The 24,929-nt window shown below is 39.1% G+C and overlaps 1 protein-coding gene across 4 annotated transcripts in view; it reads right to left on the bottom strand.

The window, feature by feature from the left end:
- Positions 1–24,929, bottom strand: part of LOC131439541 (probable helicase with zinc finger domain) — a 51,026-nt gene that overhangs the window by 8,236 nt on the left and 17,861 nt on the right. For all 4 annotated transcript variants that reach the window (XM_058610678.1, XM_058610679.1, XM_058610681.1 and 1 more), the window contains 2 exons: positions 8,229–9,368; positions 6,324–8,155 (listed from right to left, as the gene is read on the bottom strand). In XM_058610678.1, coding sequence (XP_058466661.1) covers positions 6,324–8,155; positions 8,229–9,368 — 2,972 coding nt within the window. The remainder of the gene's footprint in view (positions 1–6,323; positions 8,156–8,228; positions 9,369–24,929) is intronic.

Raw genomic sequence — 24,929 nt, 5'->3', positions numbered from 1 at the left:
TAGAAGGGATATTTTAAAAGAATCGGTAACCACGCTGATTCGGTTCTTCAATAGCTAAGATATATATATAAGATACTCAAGCGAACACGGTGTTGCACAGACAACAGGAAATTTCACCAACACATAATGCAAAAGCGACAATCCAGCAAGTGAACGCATATACAATCCAGTCATCAGCTCACTGGACGAGGTACTTGTTTCATTCACAGTCAAACATCAACTAGGCAAAGAAATATTGTGCAGCATATATTTATAGATTTCTCTTCATACTACGCATAATGATGCGGTGTTTTTTTATGCATGACGCAAAGCCTCCTATGTCGAACAAGAAGTTGACGTCATTTTGTACAACAGGGATTGGTGGATGAAAACATAGGTCGATTCCAACCATTTTTTCAATAGTATGCTATTGAAATACTGAAACGACGTCGTCATATATGTTTAAGTTGAAAGTTTCCGAATCGATTGGTTGTTAAATTATAACAATCAATCAACAAATGACCGAGTTATTAACGTTCAAAATTATGACACAAAAAGGTTACGCGACTATTTTTGAAAATTTTAATTTATAACTCAGTCATTTGTTGATGCATTTATATAATTTAAATCTCCACCGAATCGGAAACAATTAAATCAAGTAGTCCTTCCTAAGTATTTCAATTGCATACCATTGAAAAATTGGTTTGAATTGACCTAGGTTTTCACGAGCCAATGACGCAGTCTCAGTCAATGATGTCATACTATCGTCCGATTTGCGCAGTACGAACTATAGCACAAAAGGGAATCTACAAATATATACCCGAGTACATTTCTGCTTTAGTTTACCCACGGCTGCCAGCGAGGAAGGGTGAGTGGACGACAAAGCTGAAAGTTACATTAATTCGCTCGCTGGATAGTTGCTTTTGTATGTGGGCGGTGTGTTGATACCGTATTCACTATTATTGAATACAAGTTAGATGTTTATTCTGATTGTCCGATAACTAGCAGACCAATTTAGAACTATCGGCGATAGATTTTTCGATCATAATTTGAAGCGTTTGTATCTCTGTGATTTGTTGATTGATTTGCCTCATTTAACTTGATTCGAAAAAGTTTGAAAATGTTTTAATTTGTCAACGGGTAGTGTGAATACTCTCTCCATTTGCATACGAGAGAGATACTGTGGCTAAACACAATGAACTCTCAGCATAATCCCTTGAACCCTATTATTGAACCAAACAATAACCTAATTGAATATTTAGAAATTAGTCTTATAAAGCATAATATTTTGGTCTAATCTTGCTTCCAAGAATCTCATAGAAGGGATTCAGACTAAGTGTAACAAAAACAATGCAAATCGTTATGCAGCATCAATTTGAACAAGTTATTGTACCACCTGGAAACGCTTCAAAAGATTCGTAACTCACATATATAGAATTATTAGCTGCAATAAAATATAGTATCACAGATAAACTCAAGATAAGCTAATCACCAATGTTGATATAAACCTGCACTGTGCGCACATTTCTTGAAAGCTACTTCAGCGCAGACTATTTTTTCAATGTGAGCAATGATTAACAAAATATTGAACCTGCGTGTACAAATCAAGGTGTTCCCATTTGTACATGAGTTTCCACATCGCAATGATCTCGAGCCCTGTTTGCGTTGGGTTTGGATTAGTGTAAGGTTAAGGTTCTGACTGTCATATAGAAGTAGGTTTAAATAAGTCGAAATGTTTTCTCATCGATGTAGAATGGTCAATATGAATAAAGGGGTATTGAATTTTTTATCGTGACGTCACGAATGAACAAAAGTTCATCCTTGACTGTTCAGCGGTACTGTTTTCAAACAAGCTTAAACAAAGAAAAAAAAAACACATTTCATACAATCATCTTTACACTTTGCATCTAGTCACTTTTATTTAACAAATCTCAAAAACAAACCATATCAAATCGTGAGCAAATGTTTTAACACTCTATTGGGGGATATGGACCGTAAATGCTCTCATCCAATTTGTCATCAGACAAACAAAAAAATCTCTGTTGACAAACAGTACTGCTGAACTGTCAAAATGTAACCAGGGGTAACCAGTTTATGCAAAGTGCACATGACTTGTTTCATGTTTCATGAGTCGAAGACGAAACGTAAAAATATGATATTTAATTGGTTAATATGAGGAATTCATATTTGTGCATGTTGTTTGAGACGGCCGATTTATAATCAAAAAGTTATAATAAATTTTCTCGGCTATTGCTAAATTGTTCATTCTTTGTTAAAAATCGAAACCTTCGGAAAACTAAAAAATATCTAGTTTGTGAACTGCGTATCATATTAGTATATAAATGAATAATGTTTTACCATTTCTTATGATTTTTGTAAGAACTATAGATACTTTTAGTTGCTTGGCGAGTAGATTCCAATAACTTATATTTTACAATTCTTCAATTCGGTCCAAATATATTTTTTTATTTCTATATTTCCGAGATGGGTTTGACAAGTAAGTTATTGAAAATAATGACATAACCTCATACTCTGAGTATTTCACGGCTCTTACCAAAATAGATACAGTTTTGCAATGATCGACGCTGTGTGGAATTAACGAAGAGAGAATCACAAGTTGACAACTATCGCAGAAAATCGAATCGATGATTCTCATACTAGGTTGCAATATTTCAAAACTGCCACTGCCACTTGTACTGAAATTCTGTAACATTTTTATCGATCAGTAGATGGGGTCGCACGTGTTCGCGTTCTAGTAAGGGAAGGCAAAGCCTAAATGTGAGCGCTTTATGGTCAGTAAAAGAACAGACGTACGCAGGTTGTTGAGAAGTCCATTACTGACATAAATGCGATCGAGACGAAAAAGGATTTTTCTGTTGACGTGAGTAAAACCTGCATCGCGTAGACATAACTTCTCCCAGACAGTTTCGAAGCATGCAATTGAAATTCTCCGCTTTGTGCGATGTCGAAGGTATCGCTAACATTCCAAACGAGCTTGAGTTTATTAAAATCCGTTCAGCCATCTCTGAGAAAACTGAGCGAAAAAAATAACGCGTGTTGTCGGTTAGTCATTTATTCTATCAGGGTTGTTACAAAAAATTTCAAAATCAAAACGCGCGAAACCCGCGCGAAGTCAAAAACTAAAACGCGCGATGTTTGAGCGAAGTGTTAGTCAACTATTTTTATGCAGGTGATAATTTCCGCGGAACTTGAAAATTCACTTAAATATAATTTAAAAATCTGCATAAGTTTGTCATATGAACGAAATAAATATGCCCGCATACAACACGTCACTTCGAGAAATCCCATGAAAATGATTGCATTTTTATTCTACAGCTTTTTCGATGTCCTTAGTTAATTAATAAAAAATAAAAATGCTTACAATTGTGATATTGAAAGAAGTTAAACAGATTTCAGCGAAGACTTTTTTTTTCTTCATCAATTATAATATAGCCTTCTCAATTATAATATAGCCTTCTTCAATTTCAATTATAATATAGCCTTCTCCTGTTGTCAGATTTTACTCTGAATGTCTTTCTTTTCCTCCTCATATTTTGCTCTTTTATTTGGATCAGGGAAAAGCCCACTGGAATAAGTATCTGTCAAATTTGTTCTCCAGCAGGCATAAAACCTCATCTTTTGCATTAATAGATTAAAATCATTCAAATGATACATTTCCTTAAATCTAGTGCTTCTATAGTAACTAAATCTAATGAGACAGTAACATAAGAAACGATTTCTTGATAACATTACGTGATAAATGAAAGTCGAAAGAATTGAAACATTTTTTAAATATGCGGCACATGCTAGCAATGTGCTCGTTATATCCATAATTAGTTCCAACATAGGGAATCCGAAGAAAAAAATAGGATTGAAGGTTACGACATCGAATGACAAATTTATTTATTTATTTATTTTGGGGAGCAGGGTAAAGCCCGATGGAGGTGAAATATAGTAATCTCTCTCTCCAGCAGGCATAAAACCTCCTCATCTTTTGTATCAACAGATTACAATGATCCAACAGATACATTTACGTTTAAAACTAACAATTGAAACTAACAAATTGTAACAATTGCAATTACTCGGAGCAATCGCTCTGTGACTGGAGTAGGTCTACCACAAAACTAGCCTTACAAACATATCGATGGACAAATAATAAATCGAGACCAATAAGTTTGCAGCGGTCATGGTAACTCGGAAGTTTAAAGGATATCTCCATGGAAGACGTTGGAGAGCTAATAGGACAAATTTACGTTGAATCGCTTCAATGCGTTGGATATCGTTTTGGTAATAAGGTGACCAGATAACCGCAGCATATTTCAGTTGAGTGAACTAAAGCGCAATACGGAGCTTACAAGCAATGTACATAAAAGATTTTTTTAGTAACGCGAATAATGAATCCTAATAGCTTAGAGGTTCAGAACATAGTAAGCTCTATGTGCTCTTTAAAATTTAACTTTGATTCGAGAAGAACATCCAGGTCCTTAACAAACGATGCGCGTTCGAGAACAGTTTGTGAAATATTATAGTCGGACTTGAATACAGACTTTTTGTTACTAAAATATATGACGGAGCATTTAGTAGCATTTAAAACCGTTTTGAAATATGAAATATGAAAGTCATCGGTAAGCGATAGTTTCATACACTTGATCGAAAAATTTAGATAGTTGAGATACAATAAAATTAATAACTGTCCAAGGTGACTTTCTTGAGGAACTCCAGAGGTAACAGCAAATGGTGAGGTTGTACAGGCTCCTATTTTCAATACCATTCCATGACCAGTTAGATATGATCGAAGCCAATTCAAAAATAATCCGTTTAATCTCAGTCTACTTAACTTGGAGATCGTTTGTGATAATTGATTTTGTCGAACGAAGCAGCGAAATCGGTGTGTATAAAATATATTTGCAGTCGTGCTTGTAAAGAATGTATGATGAAGGAAGTGTAGGTTACTAAATTTGGGGAAGCTGAAGCCTTCGGCATGGATTTATGCTGAGTCTCAGATATGTAGTCAGAGCAACTATGTGTTATAAAATCCAGAATTAAAATTTCAAACAGCTTCGATACAGCGCTCAAGGCATCAACTCCACGGTAGTTGGATACTATGTACTTGTTCACATAGGATTTCTTCCATATTTCAGGAAAAATTCCAGAACGCAAAGAACAATTGAAAATGTTGGACAGTGGAACCAACAAACTGTTAGAACAATTTCTTATCACCACGCATGGAATCCCAGAACTTCTTTTTTTTCTTGTCAGACTTCGCTTCGTAAGCCTGTCGTGCAAATTATTTCTATAAGAATGCGATTTTTAACATACTCAAAATTTGTGACCATATTACTGAAGAATAGCATTTCATTTATTACGTTCTTTGCATTATTGAATATGTTTTCACTGAGACGATATCTTCCATCGACATCAGTATCCATAAGTGCGAAAATCTTTCGATTTCTGCATTGGAATGGGAAAACGCAATCACATAAATCGAAGAGTGTTTGTAATTCCTGGTGACCTTTGTTGAAATAGCAATTTGTATCACTCGAGATCGAAGAGCATAAAATCTAAATTTTGTCCACTGAACATTTTCTAGAACCGCCTTCTAGTAAATTTTGGTTTTATCAAGGTGAAAATTCACCAATTCGGCCAGCTCGACCAATTGCTGAAACGTTCGCCCGTCTTTAATTTTTTGGGGTTTCATAAAACTCACAAGCTTCAGAAATTTGCAAAGAACTGTTTTTATTCGAACAAACGATTCACAAATGTGGAATGATGGTTTTTGAAATTTACGCGGAATCTGCGCCATAGCATCGAAATCTTAGCTTAGCTTAGTAAAGTATTTACTGCAAAATAAATCGATTTCTCATAGCGTTTCCCTGCTGTGTCCCCAAACGACGGCACTCGTTTTGAAAAATAGATTTTTCCGCTGATAGAGATATTTCCCCGGAAACTAATTCGTTAAATTAATTTTTACTTTGTTACGATTAGAGTGCCTATAACCAAAGTGACGACTTCTCATCCGTAATGTAGGCAACAATTCAAAACATTTAATCCGAAATGTTGGCAGTGTCGTTAGCTTTACATTTTAATTGACAGGTCGTTTGCTCGTTTGGAACTGGAAGCTGTTATTCAAAAACGAACAGCTGTCGTCACTCTGGTTATAGGCACTCTAGGTTCGATGTCTTGGCGGATCTAATGATTGACGTATAAGAATCGCTGGTATTTTAGATTTTGGAATAGATACCATTCAAACTTATATTAAACATCTCAATAGCATGTTCTCCAACGTTCACAGGGAAGGATAAAAAATGATGATTTTATTAGTTAAATACTGCAGAAAAACTTACTTTTTGTACGATGCTATTGACTGTAGCCACCCATCGCTTGTGGTAGTAAACCCGCAACGGTTTAGCCTCTTCCATGCCTTCCTCTACCCAGGGATGCAGATAGTCTTTAATGTACAAATCAGCTGCCGAGTTGGAGTGCGTACAGATGAGTATTTTCGATTCTGGTTGCAACAAAAGCTGCTTGATGGCTTGTGCCAGCGTGTAGGTTTTCCCTGTCCCGAACGGTCCGATTAGCAGAATCGGAGGCAAGGCCACATCTATTGGAGTAGTTATTGCAACAACAGCTTCTTTTTGCTTTGAATTTAATTTGGGATCGAGAGACGCATCCCATTGTCGTTGTGGTGTCCATGGGATGCTAGGTTCAAGATAAATGTCAGGAAAGATTATTCTGAAATCGGCAATTTTATCGATGGCGTGATGCCATTCACAGTACGTTAGTCGATTCGGTTGGAACTGAATATCGGCAACAAATTCAGTTTCAGCTTTTAGGCCAAGTCCTGCAACTGCCTTGGCTGAGGTTTTTAAATATATCATGTTTTTTCCTTTATCTTCGATCACAGCCTCATATACCTTTCGCTTCTCTCCGGAAGGAACAGGTTCTTTGGAAGCGATCAACACTGCTTGGCAGTTGTTTAGAATCAGTCGCCCAGCAGATGTGTCCTCTGAAACGTCTTTTCCTAGCTTCATTAGGGCGAATAGTTCACCCGAGTGCGAATATTTGGCTGTACTGGTCGCCATACCACTTGGTGTCAACAAATAGTTGGTTGCTATCGTGAGTCTCGTCGTCAAATTGTAACGTGCAATTTGCTCATACCGAGCAATCTCTTCTACATATAGAAGTTCGTGAATCCGATTTCGGTAGTTGTTTTTAGTCAGCTTTCTTTCAGTAATGGTTGACTGTGTCAATACAAAGGACGATGCCTTTGGAAGCGGATATCGCAAGAGTAAATCTTTCTCCCGCTCTGCATCTGCGGCGTATGCTGGTGTCTGCATGTGAGGAATGATCGTTGTCGTAAACTCAATAATTTCTGAATTGGTTTCATCCCATCGCTCGGTCGTTGACATAACTATATCTTTGCGAATTTCTTGAATCTTATCCACTTCAGTAACGGGAACAACGTCAACACAGAGGTGCTTTACTAGCACTGGTTCGTATCCTAAATCAAACACTACCGCCTGACGGAAAGTTCCGTAAATATCCGTGTTAAAGACTACTTTTACTCTATGCTCCAGTAGAGGATTAGATTCATTCGCCAAATCACCGAGTTTGCTATAGTCAGAGGTTGCTACCCATTCTTGGTCAGATGTTAGTTCTGCTTCAACCACTTTGTTGACGGTTATAGCTTGGCCCAACTTTTTGCAAACACTTCCACTTCTTGGCTCACCCGGAAATATTTGTTTTATGAGAAAATGATTACGGTGCGCGTCTTGCAGCAACGCGACTGCTCTCAGTAGCTTTCTAGTTTTTAATACGAATGTCCATTCGCGTTTGCTCACTTTTGAGCTAACTGTGGTTACAAGATCCTGAGAACAGGATTCTTCCACACCATCGATTTTTTCTTTCATCACTTTATCGGGACTGGGCGCCTGCACCCAACGTTCAAGCAGCTGTTCAGTGTAGCTTTTCCCATACAACTCTTTATCGCGTGCCCGTTGAAGTTTCTTTTTACGATACTCGAACCTTTCCTTCCACTCATTCAACTCGTCGGTTCCGTGCGCTTCGACACACTGATTACCGTAGTGACACGATTGGTTATCCAAATAGTTCTCACACAGAGAATACGATTCAGCTGTAAATCCTCGAGGCGGTGGGCGCCATTTCCAATCACGGCCTATGAAAAATAGAATTGAAAACAAGCAACAAATTAAACGTTTTTTTAGCTTCATTACCAGAAAAATCATTACCTTCATCGGACATAATAATATTCTGATGGCTCTCGGTTTGACAATGCGCCCGTAGTTCTGAACGATCGGCAAACGTCATCGTACAATACACGCAACTGATGTTGGTTATTTTGTCAAGTTGTTTTTGAAAGTTGTTAGTATGATTGGAATCAGCATTTGTTGAAGATATTAGATCTTCTGTTGCTGCTACAGTGGACGAAGAAGTCGTCACCACAAGGGAATCGTTATTTATCAATGTTTTAAGTCCATCTTCCTCGATGGCATTAGTTCTATCATTCGTATCCAGTGTACTATTGTTCGTTTCAACATTTCCATTCGTGGCACTCTCAGCGGTGCCTGTACTACTGATTCCTAATTCTTGTTCATTTGATTTATTATCCATTGAGTTTTCAGTTTGGTTGCTGCAATCAGTTTCTTCGGAGTGCTCTTGATCGGTATGAATTGCTCGCATATTAACCTCAATTAGATTCAACTGTTTAGTGTACCGATCCGGCGGAAGGTTGTTAATGATGAGATTTTCCAGTTTTGTTTCTATTTGTTCATACTCATCATTTAACGATGATAGCGAAGAAATGGTTGATGTAGGTGTAGATGATGAACCGCCGGATGAATCAGATGGTACGTACGGTACGGATTCGCCAGGAGCGCCAGACGAAGAAATTTGATCTGCACCGAATGTGACTGGTGTAGGTGACGAATTAGCTGAAGCCATTCTTAGCACAGATTTTAGTCGATCCAGATAACGGTTGATATCTTGATGGTTATTATGATTGCTGGCCCATTCTTGAAGAATAGTTTCAGCTTCACCGTACTTTTGCTGTTTGTAGAGTGAATGGATCAACCGTTTGCGTACTTTAGACTCAGTAGTTGCTGTTGGATTGTTCTGCAATGGAGAGTTAGACGACGTCGATGAAGAGGATGATGCAGATGAAGGAATAGGACTAGTAGAACCCGTTGCACGGCCAGCGGTGGCGTCATTGTCGTTGAGCAGATTTAGCAAATGACGGCAATCTTCGGCGACAAGGTCGTATTTTTCAAGTTCCAGACAGGATTCGGTTCGACCATACAAACACGCAATGGTGCGTTCTTTCGAAAGTTGACAATTAGTTTGAGATGCGTTTAAGATTTCATCGTAAATATCTACAAAAAAAAAATGAGTTATATTGATTTGACGTTAACAGTTTGTTCCGCTACTGCTAGATGAATCTTTAAGATAAAATATCAATTTATTAAGCACAATATACCAAATTTCAACAAAGATGAACACCATCACGCTGACAGGGTCTGCTGCTATTCAGTATACGCTTGTGATCAATCTAAATCTCGTAAACAATGTTTACGATGATTCAATCTAATGATTAGTTTTTAGTTTACACTGGTGCCTTATTCTTATTTCATTCTTATTTATACGGGCTACAACAATATGAATATACCTCAGTTCGGTTTTACATCTCATCCAAGTCAGTCGATAAACAAAACCGCTTACGTTGGAGCCAGAAGAAACCAAGTATAGTATTGTGTAGTGAACAATAGACCTCGAAAATGAGTGAACCAAACGAACAAAAGCTACCACCGACACGAAAGAATACAATTGTTGTTGACTTTAGGCAGTGCAAAATTCGACCTTCGATACGAGAACTTGAAGGTTTGCTTAAGGAGCAAATGCATCTTGACATTAAACGTGTGCATTTACTTCAATGCAATAAGACGAATAATGTTGTTTACATCCAGTTTTACAAAGAGTTGGATGCAATTCAATTCGCAAAAGACAATAACAATGTGCACTATGTGGAGCACGAGAACATTAGGTACAACATTCCAGTATATATGGATGATAGTGCTATAGAAGTGCGTGTGCATGATCTTCACTCAAGCGTCACCGATTCTTATATTCACAAAACTATGTCCCAATACGGAGAGATTCTCTCTATCGAAAAAGAAAAGTGGAAGAATTTTTTCCCCGGTATTCTAAATGGCGTACGTTTATTACACATACACTTGAAGAAGCCTATACCTTCTTATGTTATTTTCGGTCAAGATACAATAATTCCGTGCAAATCACTTGTTACCTATGACAATCAGATGGCCACATGTCAATATTGCCAAAAAGCTGCTCACTACGGTAAGCCATGTGATAAACTGGACAAGGAGACAACTACACCAAAGGACAACGGTGCTTCCTTCACACCAACCCAAAGCAACCCCAGTACACCTGTGACAGTCACCAACAACAGTGAAGCATCCCCTTCAACGAAACCATTCAACGTATCCCCTATAGAAGCAACGTCCTGGCATTACATTCCTTTTGTGTAATTTGGCCTTTCTGTTTCAACAGACTTCGCAGCCGATTCTTATGTCGTTTTTCATTGATTCCACTCGCTCGGTGCCAGTGGTTTGCTCTGACAGTTGATCAATGAAACGGTTTTGTAAAGTTTGGTTTGCACGCTTGCTGCTCGGAAAAGAAAACGGGTGCAAAATAGTTGCCCGCGAATTGCCCCGAAAGGGCAATTTTTTCGTGCGGTGCAAATCAATGAAACACAGTGCATCTGTTTTGATTGCCCGACTGCACGAAAAGTGCACGAATCGAGCAAAACACTCCACGAGTGTTCTAAATGAAAAACGACATTAGTGTACATAATCATTGCTAGCCATACTATGGATCCTACTGACACTAAGAATCCTTCCAGGTCGGGGCTCGAACATACGACAACTGGCTTGTAAGACCAGCGCCCTATGCATTGAACCACCAACCCGGGACAATCCCCTATAGAACAAAGTACATTAACTGCAGTTAACAACTTACCATCCAACCAACCAGCAACTGCAAACAATGTACAACAAGGCTCATCTCCAGCAACTAGCAATGAAACCAACAACAATACCATCGATGCGGCAATGGATGACGAGACGAACCACGAACGAAGTGCCCCTCAATCCTCGCAGGAGGGAAATGGAAGCTCCTCTCCCCCTACAAAAAGGGTGACAACGAGATCCAACTCAAAAAAAATTATTTAAAAAATCGGCTCAATCGGCCATGTAAAGCTTGTACGCAAATAGGCCTGAATAAAAAATATCTTTAAAAAAAATAAGAATATACCTATTGTATACCACTATGGATTACATTTGCGTTTCACGAGAGCATCACAGTAACACTGCGGTGGCAAAAAAGGTTACTAATACACTACAAATTTTATTATGCACATATGACAGCTTGTCCAATCAGTATACTGAATCAAACAACCTCAAATATATAAAACATTTTTACATATGCACTGTACAAGAAAATAAGCTGTAAATACGGTTTGAAATACAATCGTTTACTATCTCGACAGAGAATAGGCTAACGGAGGTATTTTGGTCACTCTGATATATTCTGGCCCGGCGCTATATAAATACAAAGATTGAACACCACTTTATAACTTTTGAATGTAAAAAAAGATAAGGTTCACACCTCTAATTGGGCATCATGCTCTATTAGTTTTGACATTTCCGATTCTGGTGCATGCGAAACGCAAACTATTAAACAATAATGAATTAGTAACCTTTTCCGTCACATACACTATTGTGATGTCTTTTTCGATTTGTATATTGATAAGTTTTGTTTTTGGTTTTAGTGGTTTGTTACGAACGAAAAAAAGGAAAATTTGATAACAGCTCTTTTTGTGAGCTAAATATCTAAGCATAGTAAACGAGAAAAATGTAAAGGACATTGCAAGCTACAACATTGCTGAACGATAGCATTGTTCATCTTGTATCAAGAAGTAACTATTCAATAAAAATACAGTAGAGTATTGGAACACACTAGAGAAGCGATGGCAATACTTTTGGTTTCGCAATACGGCAATACTTTCCTAGCGTACGTACTTCACTCACTCCCATTGTATCATACATGATTTCTCCTTTTGCAGCCCACCTTCCTATCTTTTGCATAAGTAATATACAATAATTTCTATACAACATACGACGTCAATAAATATTTGCACTTGGTTCTTATAAATACATAAGAATAAATAAACTTTTTATATGGTTTGGAAAACATTCACCATTTATGAAATAAAAAATTCCTAAACCTTTACCAAAAAAGGGAGTTTGGCTTAATTAAGGGCCTATTTTTTAAATATATCATAGTGAAATTGATGCAGTTCAAGAAATTATCACGAGAGCGTTCTAGAGTTAATAAGACTAAAAACAAATAGAGTGGCGTCTCGTCCTTATGTTCACCTCGTGCACTGCACAACCGGCCAAATTGAAGGAATTAACTGCATTCCCATCAGAGCTGCTAAATGTCACTATCAACTAGCAACTTTGCACGACGAAGATTGGAAAGTTTATGTCACTGGACTGCTGCTAACCAGGCTCTACCAATCATTATATATTGAGTGTCTTAAAGCCGATCTGTCATAACTTAAATTCTCTTGATATTACACTCACCAGGACGCTCATTGATTGCCAAAGTGATTGATATTATCTATATTTCTCATGTCACTGCTTGATTACGATGTGACTAAATATTATTCAAGCAACATAAACATTGAATTAAATTCATTTACACCAATAAACTCCGAAGTCCGATGACTTTTTGAAAAGAACAATGAACTTTATCAATTTATGTTTATGTTAGTACTCTCAAGGATTTTTTTTACTTCAACAGGGAGTAGGAGAATGAGAGAGAAAACAAAAAGTCGTCTGTCTTTGACTGAGTATACTTCTACTTGGTCATAGAACTATCGAGTTTGACAGACACTTTGACCGTACCGATTACAGTTGACGATGATTTTAGACAGTCTGTCAAGGTCATTTGACATGACTGACAATTTGCAACTCTGTTGTCATGTTGCAAAATTCCTTTGTCATGTCTATCGATGCATTGTGGCCGTTTCTCTTGCAATACTCTGCTCAAACGCATCAATTGTTGTTTCTGTGTCTCTCCTGTGATCGTTTCATGCGTTTGAAGTATGTAGTTCATAATACACCACACCCAACTGATTCCACCATATACAAAGCATAACCTTCAGGCCGTCTATGACGATGATTCATATATTCATACGTTTTGATACATTGACCGACATTTTAGATTTGCATCATGGACCCACTTTTCATCGTCAGTAACAATTCGATGCAAAAAAAACCTTTTCTTTTGTACAGTTGAAGCAGTTGTACGCAAGTGAAAAGGTGGTTTTCGAAGTCACTTGGCTTCAATTCATACGGCACCCAATTGTCTATCTCTTGGGCCATTCCCATTGCTTTTGAACGTTGGCAAATGGCTGGCTGAATAACTTCGAGTGATTTTGCAAATTCTTCTTGAGTTTGCAACGGGTCTTGATAGAATGAATTCTCCAATTCTTCATCTTCAAACTTTGGTGGCTTTTCGGCTCGTTCTCATTTCTACAAATCATAATTACCACTTCTAAACCGTGCAACCCACAACCGACACGTTCGCTTAGCTAGAGCATGGTCACCATATGCTTCAATCAAAATACGAGGATTTTCTGCGACTATTTTCTTTATATTGAACAAACTTCATTCGCCACAAAACTGGGAATTTTCATAGTGAAAAAGGTATTGTTGTATACGATTCAGCAAAATGACACATACGGATTCTGAAATCACTAGGACGAAAATCAAGTTACACCATCTGTTAGAAAACGGCACGATTACACCTATTTGTTTTATTTCTTATAAACTCCTTTGGATAACGTGATAAGCCCGGGTTGGTGGTTCAATGCATAGGGCGCTGGTCTTACAAGCCAGTTGTCGTATGTTCGAGCCCCGACCTGGAAGGATTCTTAGTGTCAGTAGGATCCATAGTACTAGCCATGCAATGATTCTGTACACTAAAAATCGGCTGCGAAGTCTGTTGAAACAGAAAGGCCAAATTCCACAAAAGGAATGTAATGCTAGGACTTTGCTTTCCTTCGGATAACCCAGAGCAAATTTTTCTCCCGCGGAATTTGCACACGTTTCATAAGTGAAAATTGAGTTGCTTCTTCCATTTCCTAGGAACTTATTTTAACTAACGCTTTTATTTGTTAAAATTATACATTTTTGTTTATTTTCAAGAATCAAGCATTCGATTGATATCGGAAACATTAGACATTTTTATTATGTCTCTATAATAATCGAGAAAGTAAAGAAAGAGAGGTTTTCATTCGATTATAATTCACACACCACAAACAAGGCATGGCAGGTATTTCAATTTTATAGTAACCAATGATTCGGTGCTCTATACTATATATCAATATGGATCACTCTTGCGATTAAGTTTACCCAATCAGTACACTGAACCAAACAACTCCTAACATATGAAATATTTCTCGATATACACTGCACGAAAAAATAAGCTGCGAATACGGTTTAGAATCGCAATCTGATACTAACATTGTGTTTTTATAAAAATACATATTTATATAAATATGTGTGAAATGTGCACGCAGAACTAAACAAATTAATCTTAATGTTAGTTGCAGAATTTTACCAACATTTCCGAATTATGTATTACAATTTCTTGATTTTAAAAATTACGGTTACGGTGATAGAAATATACAACATAAGGTTATTTAATAAATAAATAAATGCTTCAAAACAAAACAATTTAGTGTATGAATAAATCGTAATTCGCTTCAACGAGAGCTATCAATTAAAATAAAAGTAATAAATATAACTTGTTCTTTTGCGTACGCATTGCACTTATCATACTATTAATTACCATTTTTCAGTGTTAAACAAACTTTCTATTTGTCGAATTTTGGAATGGTTCGTCTGTTGAATTAAATTCAATTACTTTTTAGAAAATAAATATCGAAATTTAAAATTTTGACTAAAAGTTTAAACTATTCGCAAAACAGTTACACCAAGAGGCAGATCGCTTAGTACAGGGTGATTTTTTAAGAGCTTGAGAACTTTTTTAAACAATAAAACGCATAAAATTTGCAAAATCTCATCGGTTCTTTATTTTAAACGTTAGATTGGTACATGACATTTACTTTTTGAAGATAATTTCATTTAAATGTTGACCGCGGCTGCGTCTTAGGTGGTCCATTCGGAAAATCCGCTTTTTTATCGACAAATTTTGTTCAGCGATGAGGCTCATTTCTGGTTGAATGGCTACGTAAATAAGCAAAATTGCCGCATTTGGAGTGAAGAGCAACCAGAAGCCGTTCAAGAACTGCCCATGCATCCCGAAAAATGCACTGTTTGGTGTGGTTTGTACGCTGGTGGAATCATTGGACCGTATTTTTTCAAAGATGCTGTTGGACGCAACGTTACAGTGAATGGCGATCGCTATCGTTCGATGCTAACAAACTTTTTGTTGCCAAAAATGGAAGAACTGAACTTGGTTGACATGTGGTTTCAACAAGATGGCGCTACATGCCACACAGCTCGCGATTCTATGGCCATTTTGAGGGAAAACTTCGGAGAACAATTCATCTCAAGAAATGGACCGGTAAGTTGGCCACCAAGATCATGCGATTTGACGCCTTTAGACTATTTTTTGTGGGGCTACGTCAAGTCTAAAGTCTACAGAAATAAGCCAGTAACTATTCCAGCTTTGGAAGACAACATTTCCGAAGAAATTCGGGCTATTCCGGCCGAAATGCTCGAAAAAGTTGCCCAAAATTGGACTTTCCGAATGGACCACCTAAGACGCAGCCGCGGTCAACATTTAAATGAAATTATCTTCAAAAAGTAAATGTCATGTACCAATCTAACGTTTAAAATAAAGAACCGATGAGATTTTGCAAATTTTATGCGTTTTATTGTTTAAAAAAGTTCTCAAGCTCTTAAAAAATCACCCTATATATGCGATTTTAATTCATAAACAATTTGTAAAAATGACAATTTTCTTTTACATTTTAACTTTTCCTGAGTAAAAAGATAATGTGCAGCTAATTTAAATTCAATGTCATGAACGCAATGAAAAAAATATCGCGATCAAAGTAACTTGTAAAACACCTATCATTTCATTTTAATTTTGTTCTATATATCAGAAGTGATCTGCCAAACATTGCCTTCACAGCCTATAGGTTTCGTCTTTTCAGCACTATTCATAACATTCATAAGCAAAGTTAAATACTACTTCATAACTCTTGAAGGTGAAGGTAGTATAGATATCAATGGATACAATCGAAGTTAATTTTTAAGTGATGACGGTAAAGGTCATAGGTTCTGAACAAAAAAGAATATTGAAAATTATTTCTTGGAAAAAATATATTTTTTTTTTTTATTCAATATTATAATATAATTTTAAGGCACACTGCTTAAGCTCTAAGATGCCAAGGGTATTTACTAATCTTAATTACGACTAACTTAAAACTAGAATAGTATCATTATGTAATGTAGCGGTAGCGGATTCTCGAGAAGCGATCGGTAGTGGCCGGTGAATTGAATATTGCATGAGGGTCTTCCATATGCCGTTGGCGAAGATCCATGTTGGCCGCATCATTCGGTCCGTGTGGGTCCGCGGGAAACACCCCCAGGCTACGAAGGCCCGGCGGGTGGCCCGCGTGCTGGTTTTCGACTGGGGCGGCCTTCCGTGGACGATGATGGTGATGTTACGGAAGAGAATGAAAAAAAAAAGTAAATATTGTGGAAACGGGGTAAAAAGGGGATGTGGGAACAAAATGTTTGAAAACGATAAAGATCTAATTAGTTGCCATCGAGATGGTGAAGAGACAGGGAAGGGGTAACGAAAAAGTTAGTGACAAAAAAAGATCTTGTTAGTTCCAATGAAGATGGTGGACAGGGACGGGGATCGAGAGAATCGGGCGGATGTTAGTGTCGAAGCTGTAGGTGGAGTTTATACTTTCTGAGCGAGGGATAACACATTACACTTGTATATCAATGTGTTTAAGGTACTGGTATATGAGAAGCATATATAAACTATCCCGACTCGCCAACACATCTCGAACCGGAACCTCAGGCGGTCTACCTCGGGCCCTAAGGGATTCCAGTAGCTTCGACCTGGCGTCACGATACTCTACGCACGACCACACGACATGCTCGATGTCCTGATAACCGTCGCCACAGGTGCAGAGACCGCTCTCCGCAAGCCCAACACGCCGGAGATGTGCGTTGAAAGTGTAGTGATTTGACATGAGCCGCGACATAACACGAATGAAATCGCGACTCACGTTCATCCCCCTGAACCAAGGTTTCGTCGATACCCTAGGGATAATGGAATGTAGCCATCGTCCCAGTTCGCCATTGCTCCATGAAGTTTGCCAACTTTCGAGAGTTTTCTGACGAGAGATACTGAAAAATTCATTGAAGCAGATTGGTCTTTCATAAATATCACCTTCTAATGCGCCCACCTTAGCCAATGAGTCTGCCTTTTCATTGCCTGGAATGGAACAATGCGAAGGGACCCATACTAACGATATTAAATAAGACCGTTCAGATAAAGTTCGCAAGTGTTCCCGTATTTTCCCCAGGAAATATGGGGGATACTTTCCTGGCTTCATTGCCCGGAGAGCTTCTATTGAGCTTAGACTGTCCGTGACAATGTAGTAATGGTCTTTGAGCAAGGTTTCAATGATCTCAAGGGTGTACTGAATAGCAGCTAATTCTGCGACGTAAACTGAAGCCGGATCATTGAGTTTGTGAGAAGCGGTGATGTTTTGATTGAAGATGCCGAAGCCTGTGGACCTGTTGATGTTTGAACCGTCAGTGTAAAACACCTTTTCACAGTTGACTGTTCTAAATTTATTATAAAAAATATTTGGGGCCACTTGAGGGCGCACGTGATCCGGGATTCCACGAATTTCTTCTCTCATGGATGTGTCGAAAAACACAGTAGAATCAGAAGTATCCAAGAAATGAGCACGATTGGAAACAAACGAAGAAGGATTAATATTCTGAGCCATGTAATCAAAATACAAGGACATAAAACGGGTCTGAGAATTGAGCTCGACAAGCCTTTCGAAGTTTTCAATCACCATCGGACTCAAGATGTCGCATCGGATTAGCAATCGATATGAGAGATCCCAGAATCGGTTTTTCAACGGTAAGACGCCCGCGAGCACTTCGAGACTCATCGTATGAGTCGACTGCATGCAACCTAAGGCAATACGCAAACAACGATACTGAATTCTTTCCAGCTTGATGAAATGAGTGTTCGCCGCGGATCGGAAGCAAAAGCATCCGTATTCCATCACGGACAATATCGTTGTTTGGTATAACCTGATCAGGTCTCCTGGGTGGGCACCCCACCATGATCCGGTTATTGTACGAAGAAAATTGATTCTCTGTTGGCATTTTTGTTTCAGATACCTAATGTGACATCCCCAGGTGCCTTTGGAGTCGAACCAGACCCCGAGATATTTAAATGTGAAGACCTGAGCTATGGTTTCACCCCCTAGTTGAAGCTGTAATTGTGCTGGTTCTCGCTTCCTTGAAAATACAACCAGCTCAGTTTTCTCCGTGGAGAACTCGATACCCATTTGAAGAGCCCATGTCGACAAGTTGTCGAGGGTATCTTGCAATGGTCCTTGGAGATCGGCAGCTTTGGGTCCTATAATAGACACAACGCTGTCGTCGGCAAGTTGTCTTAGCGTGCAAGATGTGTTGATACATTCATCAATGTTGTTCACGTAAAAGTTGTATAAAAGGGGGCTTAAGCATGAGCCCTGAGGAAGACCCATGTAACTGAATCGTATTGTCGACAAATCACCATGCGCGAAATACATGTATTTCTCGGACAACAGATTATACAAAAAGTTATTCAAAATTGGTGAAAGACCATGCTGATGCAACTTCTCAGATAGGATGTTTATGGAAACTGAATCAAAAGCCCCCTTGATGTCTAGGAAAACTGATGCCATTTGTTCTTTACGAGCAAATGCCATTTGAATTTCGGTTGAGAGCAACGCAAGACAATCGTTCGTTCCTTTGCCCCTGCGGAAGCCGAATTGTGTATCTGAAAGTAAGCCATTAGTCTCGACCCAATTGTCTAGACGAAACAGAATCATTTTTTCGAACAATTTCCGGATACAGGAAAGCATAGCAATCGGCCGATACGAATTGTGATCGGAGGCTGGTTTCCCTGGTTTTTGAATGGCAATAACTCTTACTTGTCTCCAGTCATGTGGGACAATATTATCCTCAAGAAGCCTATTGAATAAATTCAATAAGCGCCTTTTGGCAGAGTCAGGCAAATTTTTCAACAAGTTGAATTTGATTTTGTCTAACCCCGGAGATTCATTGTTACACGATAAAAGCGCAAGTGAGAACTCGACCATCGAAAAAGGTGGTTTCTAGATTCTCAGATATCAAATTTGCGTAGCATTTCCAATCAATGTTTCGTGTGAGGTCATACGAAACATTGATTGTTTCCGATGGTCTTAATCCGGTGGCGATTGAAATTACGATAGGCAGATGATCGCTACCGTGGGGATCAGGGATTACCTTCCACGTGCAATCCAACCGTAGCGATGTCGAGCAAAGGGATAAGTCTAGCGCACTTGGTCTTGCTGGTGGTGCAGGAATTCGTGTCATTTCTCCCGTATTCAAGATTGTCATATTGAAGTTGTCGCAAATATCATGGATCATAGCTGATCTGTTATCATCATGAAGACAACCCCATCCCGTACCGTGAGAGTTAAAGTCTCCTAGAACTAACGTCGGTGCGGGAAGAAGTTGCATGATACTGCTGAGCCAGTGGTACCCAACTGAGGCTCTAGGGGGAATATAGATGGAAGCAATACAAAGGTCCTTGCCTTTAATTGTGACATGACATGCGACAACTTCAATACCTGGTATCGAGGGGAGGTTAATGCGATAGAAAGAATAGCACTTTTTGATCCCCAAAAGTACTCCTCCATAGGAATCATCTCGATCCAGACGAATAATGTTAAAATCGTGGAGGTTTAAGGGTATTTCAGAAGTTAGCCAAGTTTCGCACAATGCAAATGCGTCACATTTCAGATTATTTACTAGAAATTTGAAAGGATCTATTTTTGGGATGATACTTCTACAATTCCACTGTATAACAGTGATTGTATCCGTGACCTCGGTGGGTGTCTTAGCCATCGAAGGATACGATCGCTGAAAGAAGGGGCCATTTTGCAGTCAACTGCTTCAAGAATGTTTTAACTGTAGAAATAAAAGCCATTATCAGGCTTTTAAGAGGTTCAGAAATATTGAAAGTAGACATGATCCAGTCCACAATATCAGAGAATTTAACAAACCCAGTATTTGGTAAATTTTCTGACTGATCTTTAGGGACTTTCGGGGGTTCTGAAGTCCCAGGAAGTGATGGAAATTCTTGCTCGGAATTTAATTTTCCAAGGCCTGGAGCTTTTCTCTCTGGTTTTTTGCCATCACTACCAGTTGTTGTAATTTTTCGAGACCCATCAGAGGACATCTTCGAACCCTTACTAGGGAGCTTTTGAAAAGATTTATTTCTTCTCTTTCTGTATGATGAGCTAAGAGGGACAGCCGAAGATGTACCTTCGAGGGGGTCATCATATTCGCTCTCGTCAGTTGCCAAACAAGCGTACAGGTTTACTGGAGGCGTAGCACTCTTCAACATTTCAGCAAAAGAACGCTTTGAATGTTGCTTAAGTGAACGCCTCATCTTATCCTGGCGCAATTTGTACGCGGGACAATCAGAGAGGTCATGCGGCCCCTCCTTACAGTAGAGACACTTTTCATTGTCTCCACTGCAGGAGTTATCCGCATGACTCCCTCCACACTTTATACACCGGGATTTATTGCAACAATGGGATGCTGTATGTCCCAATTGTTTGCAATTAGTGCAGTTCATGACCCGCGGCACAAAAAGGCGACCAGGTAAACGAATTCGGTCCAGGAGGACGTAGTTAGGCAAAGCCGAGCCAACGAAAGTCACCCGATACGAGTCTGATGGGATATAGGACTTAGTGCCATCCTCAGCGGTCGATACTGAACGCAATTGCTTGCAGTCCAGTATCTTAACGTTCTTGAGTAAGGGGTTTTTAAAACCGCCTGTCCCATGCTTAAGAACGTCCTCGCAAGTCAGACTCGGATCGGTGATCACGCCGTCTATCTCGACTTCGCGAGCTGGTACGTATACGCGATACTCCCGCGTGAAATGCTCATTTTGAACGATCTCATTAGCCTGTTTTGCACTGGCTAACAAGACCCTAAGCTTGTCCGGGCGTACTTTTTCAATTTTTTGTACGGTATTGTATCGCGAGGACAGGTCTTCAGAAAGTCTTAGAAGATTCAATTTTTTACCGTTGGCTTTGGTCCGGATGTAAACCGCATACGGTCCGGCCGGGAGTGCAAGTCCATCGGGATAATTTTTTACACGAGATATTTGGCTATAAGATGATTCCATTTTGTCATCTGGAGGGAGGTCAGGCAATTCTGTGCCTTCTGTCATGGCACGGAAATGTGTCCGTGCGGGTAAATATTGGAGGACAAATGTAGTGGTATTGAAGAACAGGGAAAAAAAAGGCAAAAATACTTAGCTTTAGCTCTCAAAGGGTGAACGGCAGACAAGGCCCGGTCCTAGGCAATCGGTGGATATTCCTGATCAATAAAGTGCAAAAAACCTCCTAGAGGAAAAAGCACTTTTTTGCAGTCTCTTTCTGCACTGTACAATGGAATCTTATACGTTTTTTCACTATACACTGTCCAATGTATTTGTTAACAATATAGCAGCAGCGCCCAGCTGGGCGCTGGCTAACGGTACCACACAGTGCTTCTTTACACAACTCACAATTGACCTTGAAGACGGATTAATTCGAACTATCACTCGACCGCACTGATTCAGACAATAGAATACGAAATGACCTTGAAAGCGGAATAAAACAATTTACCGCACCACTGGAGAAACACGAACTTGCGTCCGATCAGCCCGATAGTTGCAGTGGAACTGGAAAAAATATTGATAAATTTTTAAATGTTCAGCTTGGGCCATTAATATTAAATTGCGCATTCTAGTATGTTGCTTTGAATATGCGATATAGGGGAAGGTGTTCGGTTGCCGGCACACCACCGTAATGTTTGACAGAAAGCAGATAATTTCATGTGTGTGTAATAGCAGCACGTTCTTTTTGTGCCGAATACTGAAGCGAACAGACGCTTGTACTTTTTGTTGCGTTCAACACAAATTTTAATTGCGTGAGAATCAACACAAAAGTTTTTTCTGCCTTTTTTTATAGTATCATAAATTGAAGAGCATCAATCGGAAAATTGAGTGGATTGAATATTTATGAGGTGAAATCGATCTATTTCGTGATTTAATACCGGATGCTATCAAAATTTTCGCAACCAAAGTTTTTCAAAATGTCTACCGATTTCGGTTACCGGCACCCCATTTTTTTCGACAAATCGTGAAAAATTGTCAGTGATATGCAGGCTGCTTTCGAGACAAAGCTCATACAGCAGATTCTCCGGCTAAGAATAAAACGTGGAAGACCGGCCAAATCAACACCAAAGGTGCCACCATCCAAATCATCGGCCAAGAGAGTCAAGGCGAAGTCACCATCACACAATGAAGACCTTTGTCAAAAACGTCTCCGAAAAGTATCAATTCCGGTTTTCATTTGAATAATTACATTCTTTACTTATATTTTTCAGAAATTTCTTGGGGTGCCGGTAACCGAACACCTTTTTTGAATTGGCCAATATTTATCACTTTACTAAATTGATAATAAAGTTTTTACAATCAAAGGAATCAACTTAGTTTCTTAATCAGTTGTTGGTTAGGGATTTTAGCTTTCGATTGATGTGTAGATGTCCGCATAATGGGCACTAAGTCAGAAGTTATGAGCTTAAAATAAAAGGGTACCGGTAATCGAACACTCTCCCTTACGAAATATCATTAAAATTCATTCCCGTTCCACACTATTCATTTTACTCTATCACAAGCGCAGTCAGTTTTTTCATCGCTAAATTTATATATAAACCGGTTCATGTATGATCTTACATTTGAAGAAAAGCGTTCATAATAATTTGACAAGAAAGGTTCTGCTACCAGCTAATAACTTTGGTTTTGTGATTCTTTTTTTTCATTACAGTATGGGACACTTACTTTCATGTGATGCAGCCGGTACTACACCTGTTGATATCACCTAATTTATATGTTCAGTGCAACCAGTTTCTCAAAGGCGCGTTTTTCAAAATGTGTTAGTGGCTGATGAAGTGTGTGGTAGTGCAAGGAAACTGAAACCAAATTATTTTTCACTAGCAGTTTTCAGTAGAATGGACTCGTTTCATTCAATATTTATATTTTCTTGAACTGCCATTTTAAACAGAAATGACTTATATGTTTCATTTTCAACTATATGATAGTTTTATCTGATCAAATACAGAAAAAGATTATGGAACTTGTTTTTACGCACACATTATTGATATTACATACATGCAGGCAAGGTGCCTTCTCCCTTAAGTGTTCGTAGAAGCGAATGTCTCGTGTTCTCTTTGTTTGTCTAATATAAATTTTATCACAATGAGAACAAGATATTTTGTATATCCCCAACTTTTCCAAAATATCTGTGGGATCTTTAGTGGTTTCTAGTATGGATTTCAGTTGTTTTTGCTACTGAAAACTAAAACTAAACCTAAATGTTTAGTTCTAAGCGGTTGTGCATGTTAAAATTCGACGCAATTCTTTTTAAGTTTTCTTGTGTTTGGGTTGAGGTTGCTGCAACCATACTAGGTACGAGGTTATCGAATCGAGGAAATGACTGGTTTGACGGCGAATGTCAGCAGTTGGTCGAAGAGAAGAATGCAGCAAGGGCGAGGATGCTGCAACACCGCACGAGGGCGAACGAGGAACGATACAGACAGGCACGGAACAGACAGAACACTGTTTTCCGGAGGAAAAAGCGCCACCAGGCAGACTAAGATCGCCAAGAGATGGAACAGCTGTACCGCGCAAATGACACACGGAAGTTCTATGAAAAGGTGAACCGCTCATGTAAAGGCTACACGCCACAGGCCGAAATAGTGGTAACCTTCTCACGAACGAACGTGAGGGGATCGACAAGTGGAAGCAGTACTATGACGAGCATCTGAATGGCGAAGTACAAGATACAGAGAACGGCACAGGAATCAATCTGGGTGCACGCTCAGCCGACGACAGATTCCCAGCACCTGATCTGTCGGAGATAAGTGAGGAGATCGGCAAGCTACCAGTTACCAGGCGAGCTGCTCAAACATGGCGGAGAGGCACTGGCTAGACTGCACTGGATGATTTCTAAGGTTGGGGAGGAGGAGATTCTACCGCACGAATGGATGGATGGAGTGGTATGTCCCGTTTACAAAACGGGCGATAAGCTAGATTGTTGCAATTACCGCGCAGTCACATTGCTGAACGCCGCCTACAAGGAACTCTCTCAAATCCTTTGCCGTCGTCTATCACCAATAGCTAAGGAATTCGTAGGGCCGTATCAAGTGGGATTTACTGGAGCCCGCGCCACTACGGATCACATATTCGCGATTAGACAAGTACTCCAGAAGTGTCGTGAATACAACGTATCCACGCATCACCTATTCATTGAATTCAAAGCGGCATACGACACAATCGATCGAGAACAGCTATGGCAGATAATGCACGAATAGGGTTTTCCGGATAAACTGACACGGTTGGTCGAAGCAACGATGGATAGAGTGATGTTCTACGTTCGAGTATCTGGGATGCTCTCGAGTCCCTTCGAATCTCGGAGAGGGCTACGGCAAGGTGATGGACTCTCTTGTACCTTGTTTAATATT

The sequence above is a fragment of the Malaya genurostris genome, chromosome 3 (assembly GCF_030247185.1).
Source record: "Malaya genurostris strain Urasoe2022 chromosome 3, Malgen_1.1, whole genome shotgun sequence".
In the NCBI taxonomy this organism is placed as follows: Eukaryota; Metazoa; Arthropoda; class Insecta; order Diptera; family Culicidae; genus Malaya; species Malaya genurostris.
This window is presented reverse-complemented; position numbering and strand designations above follow the sequence as displayed.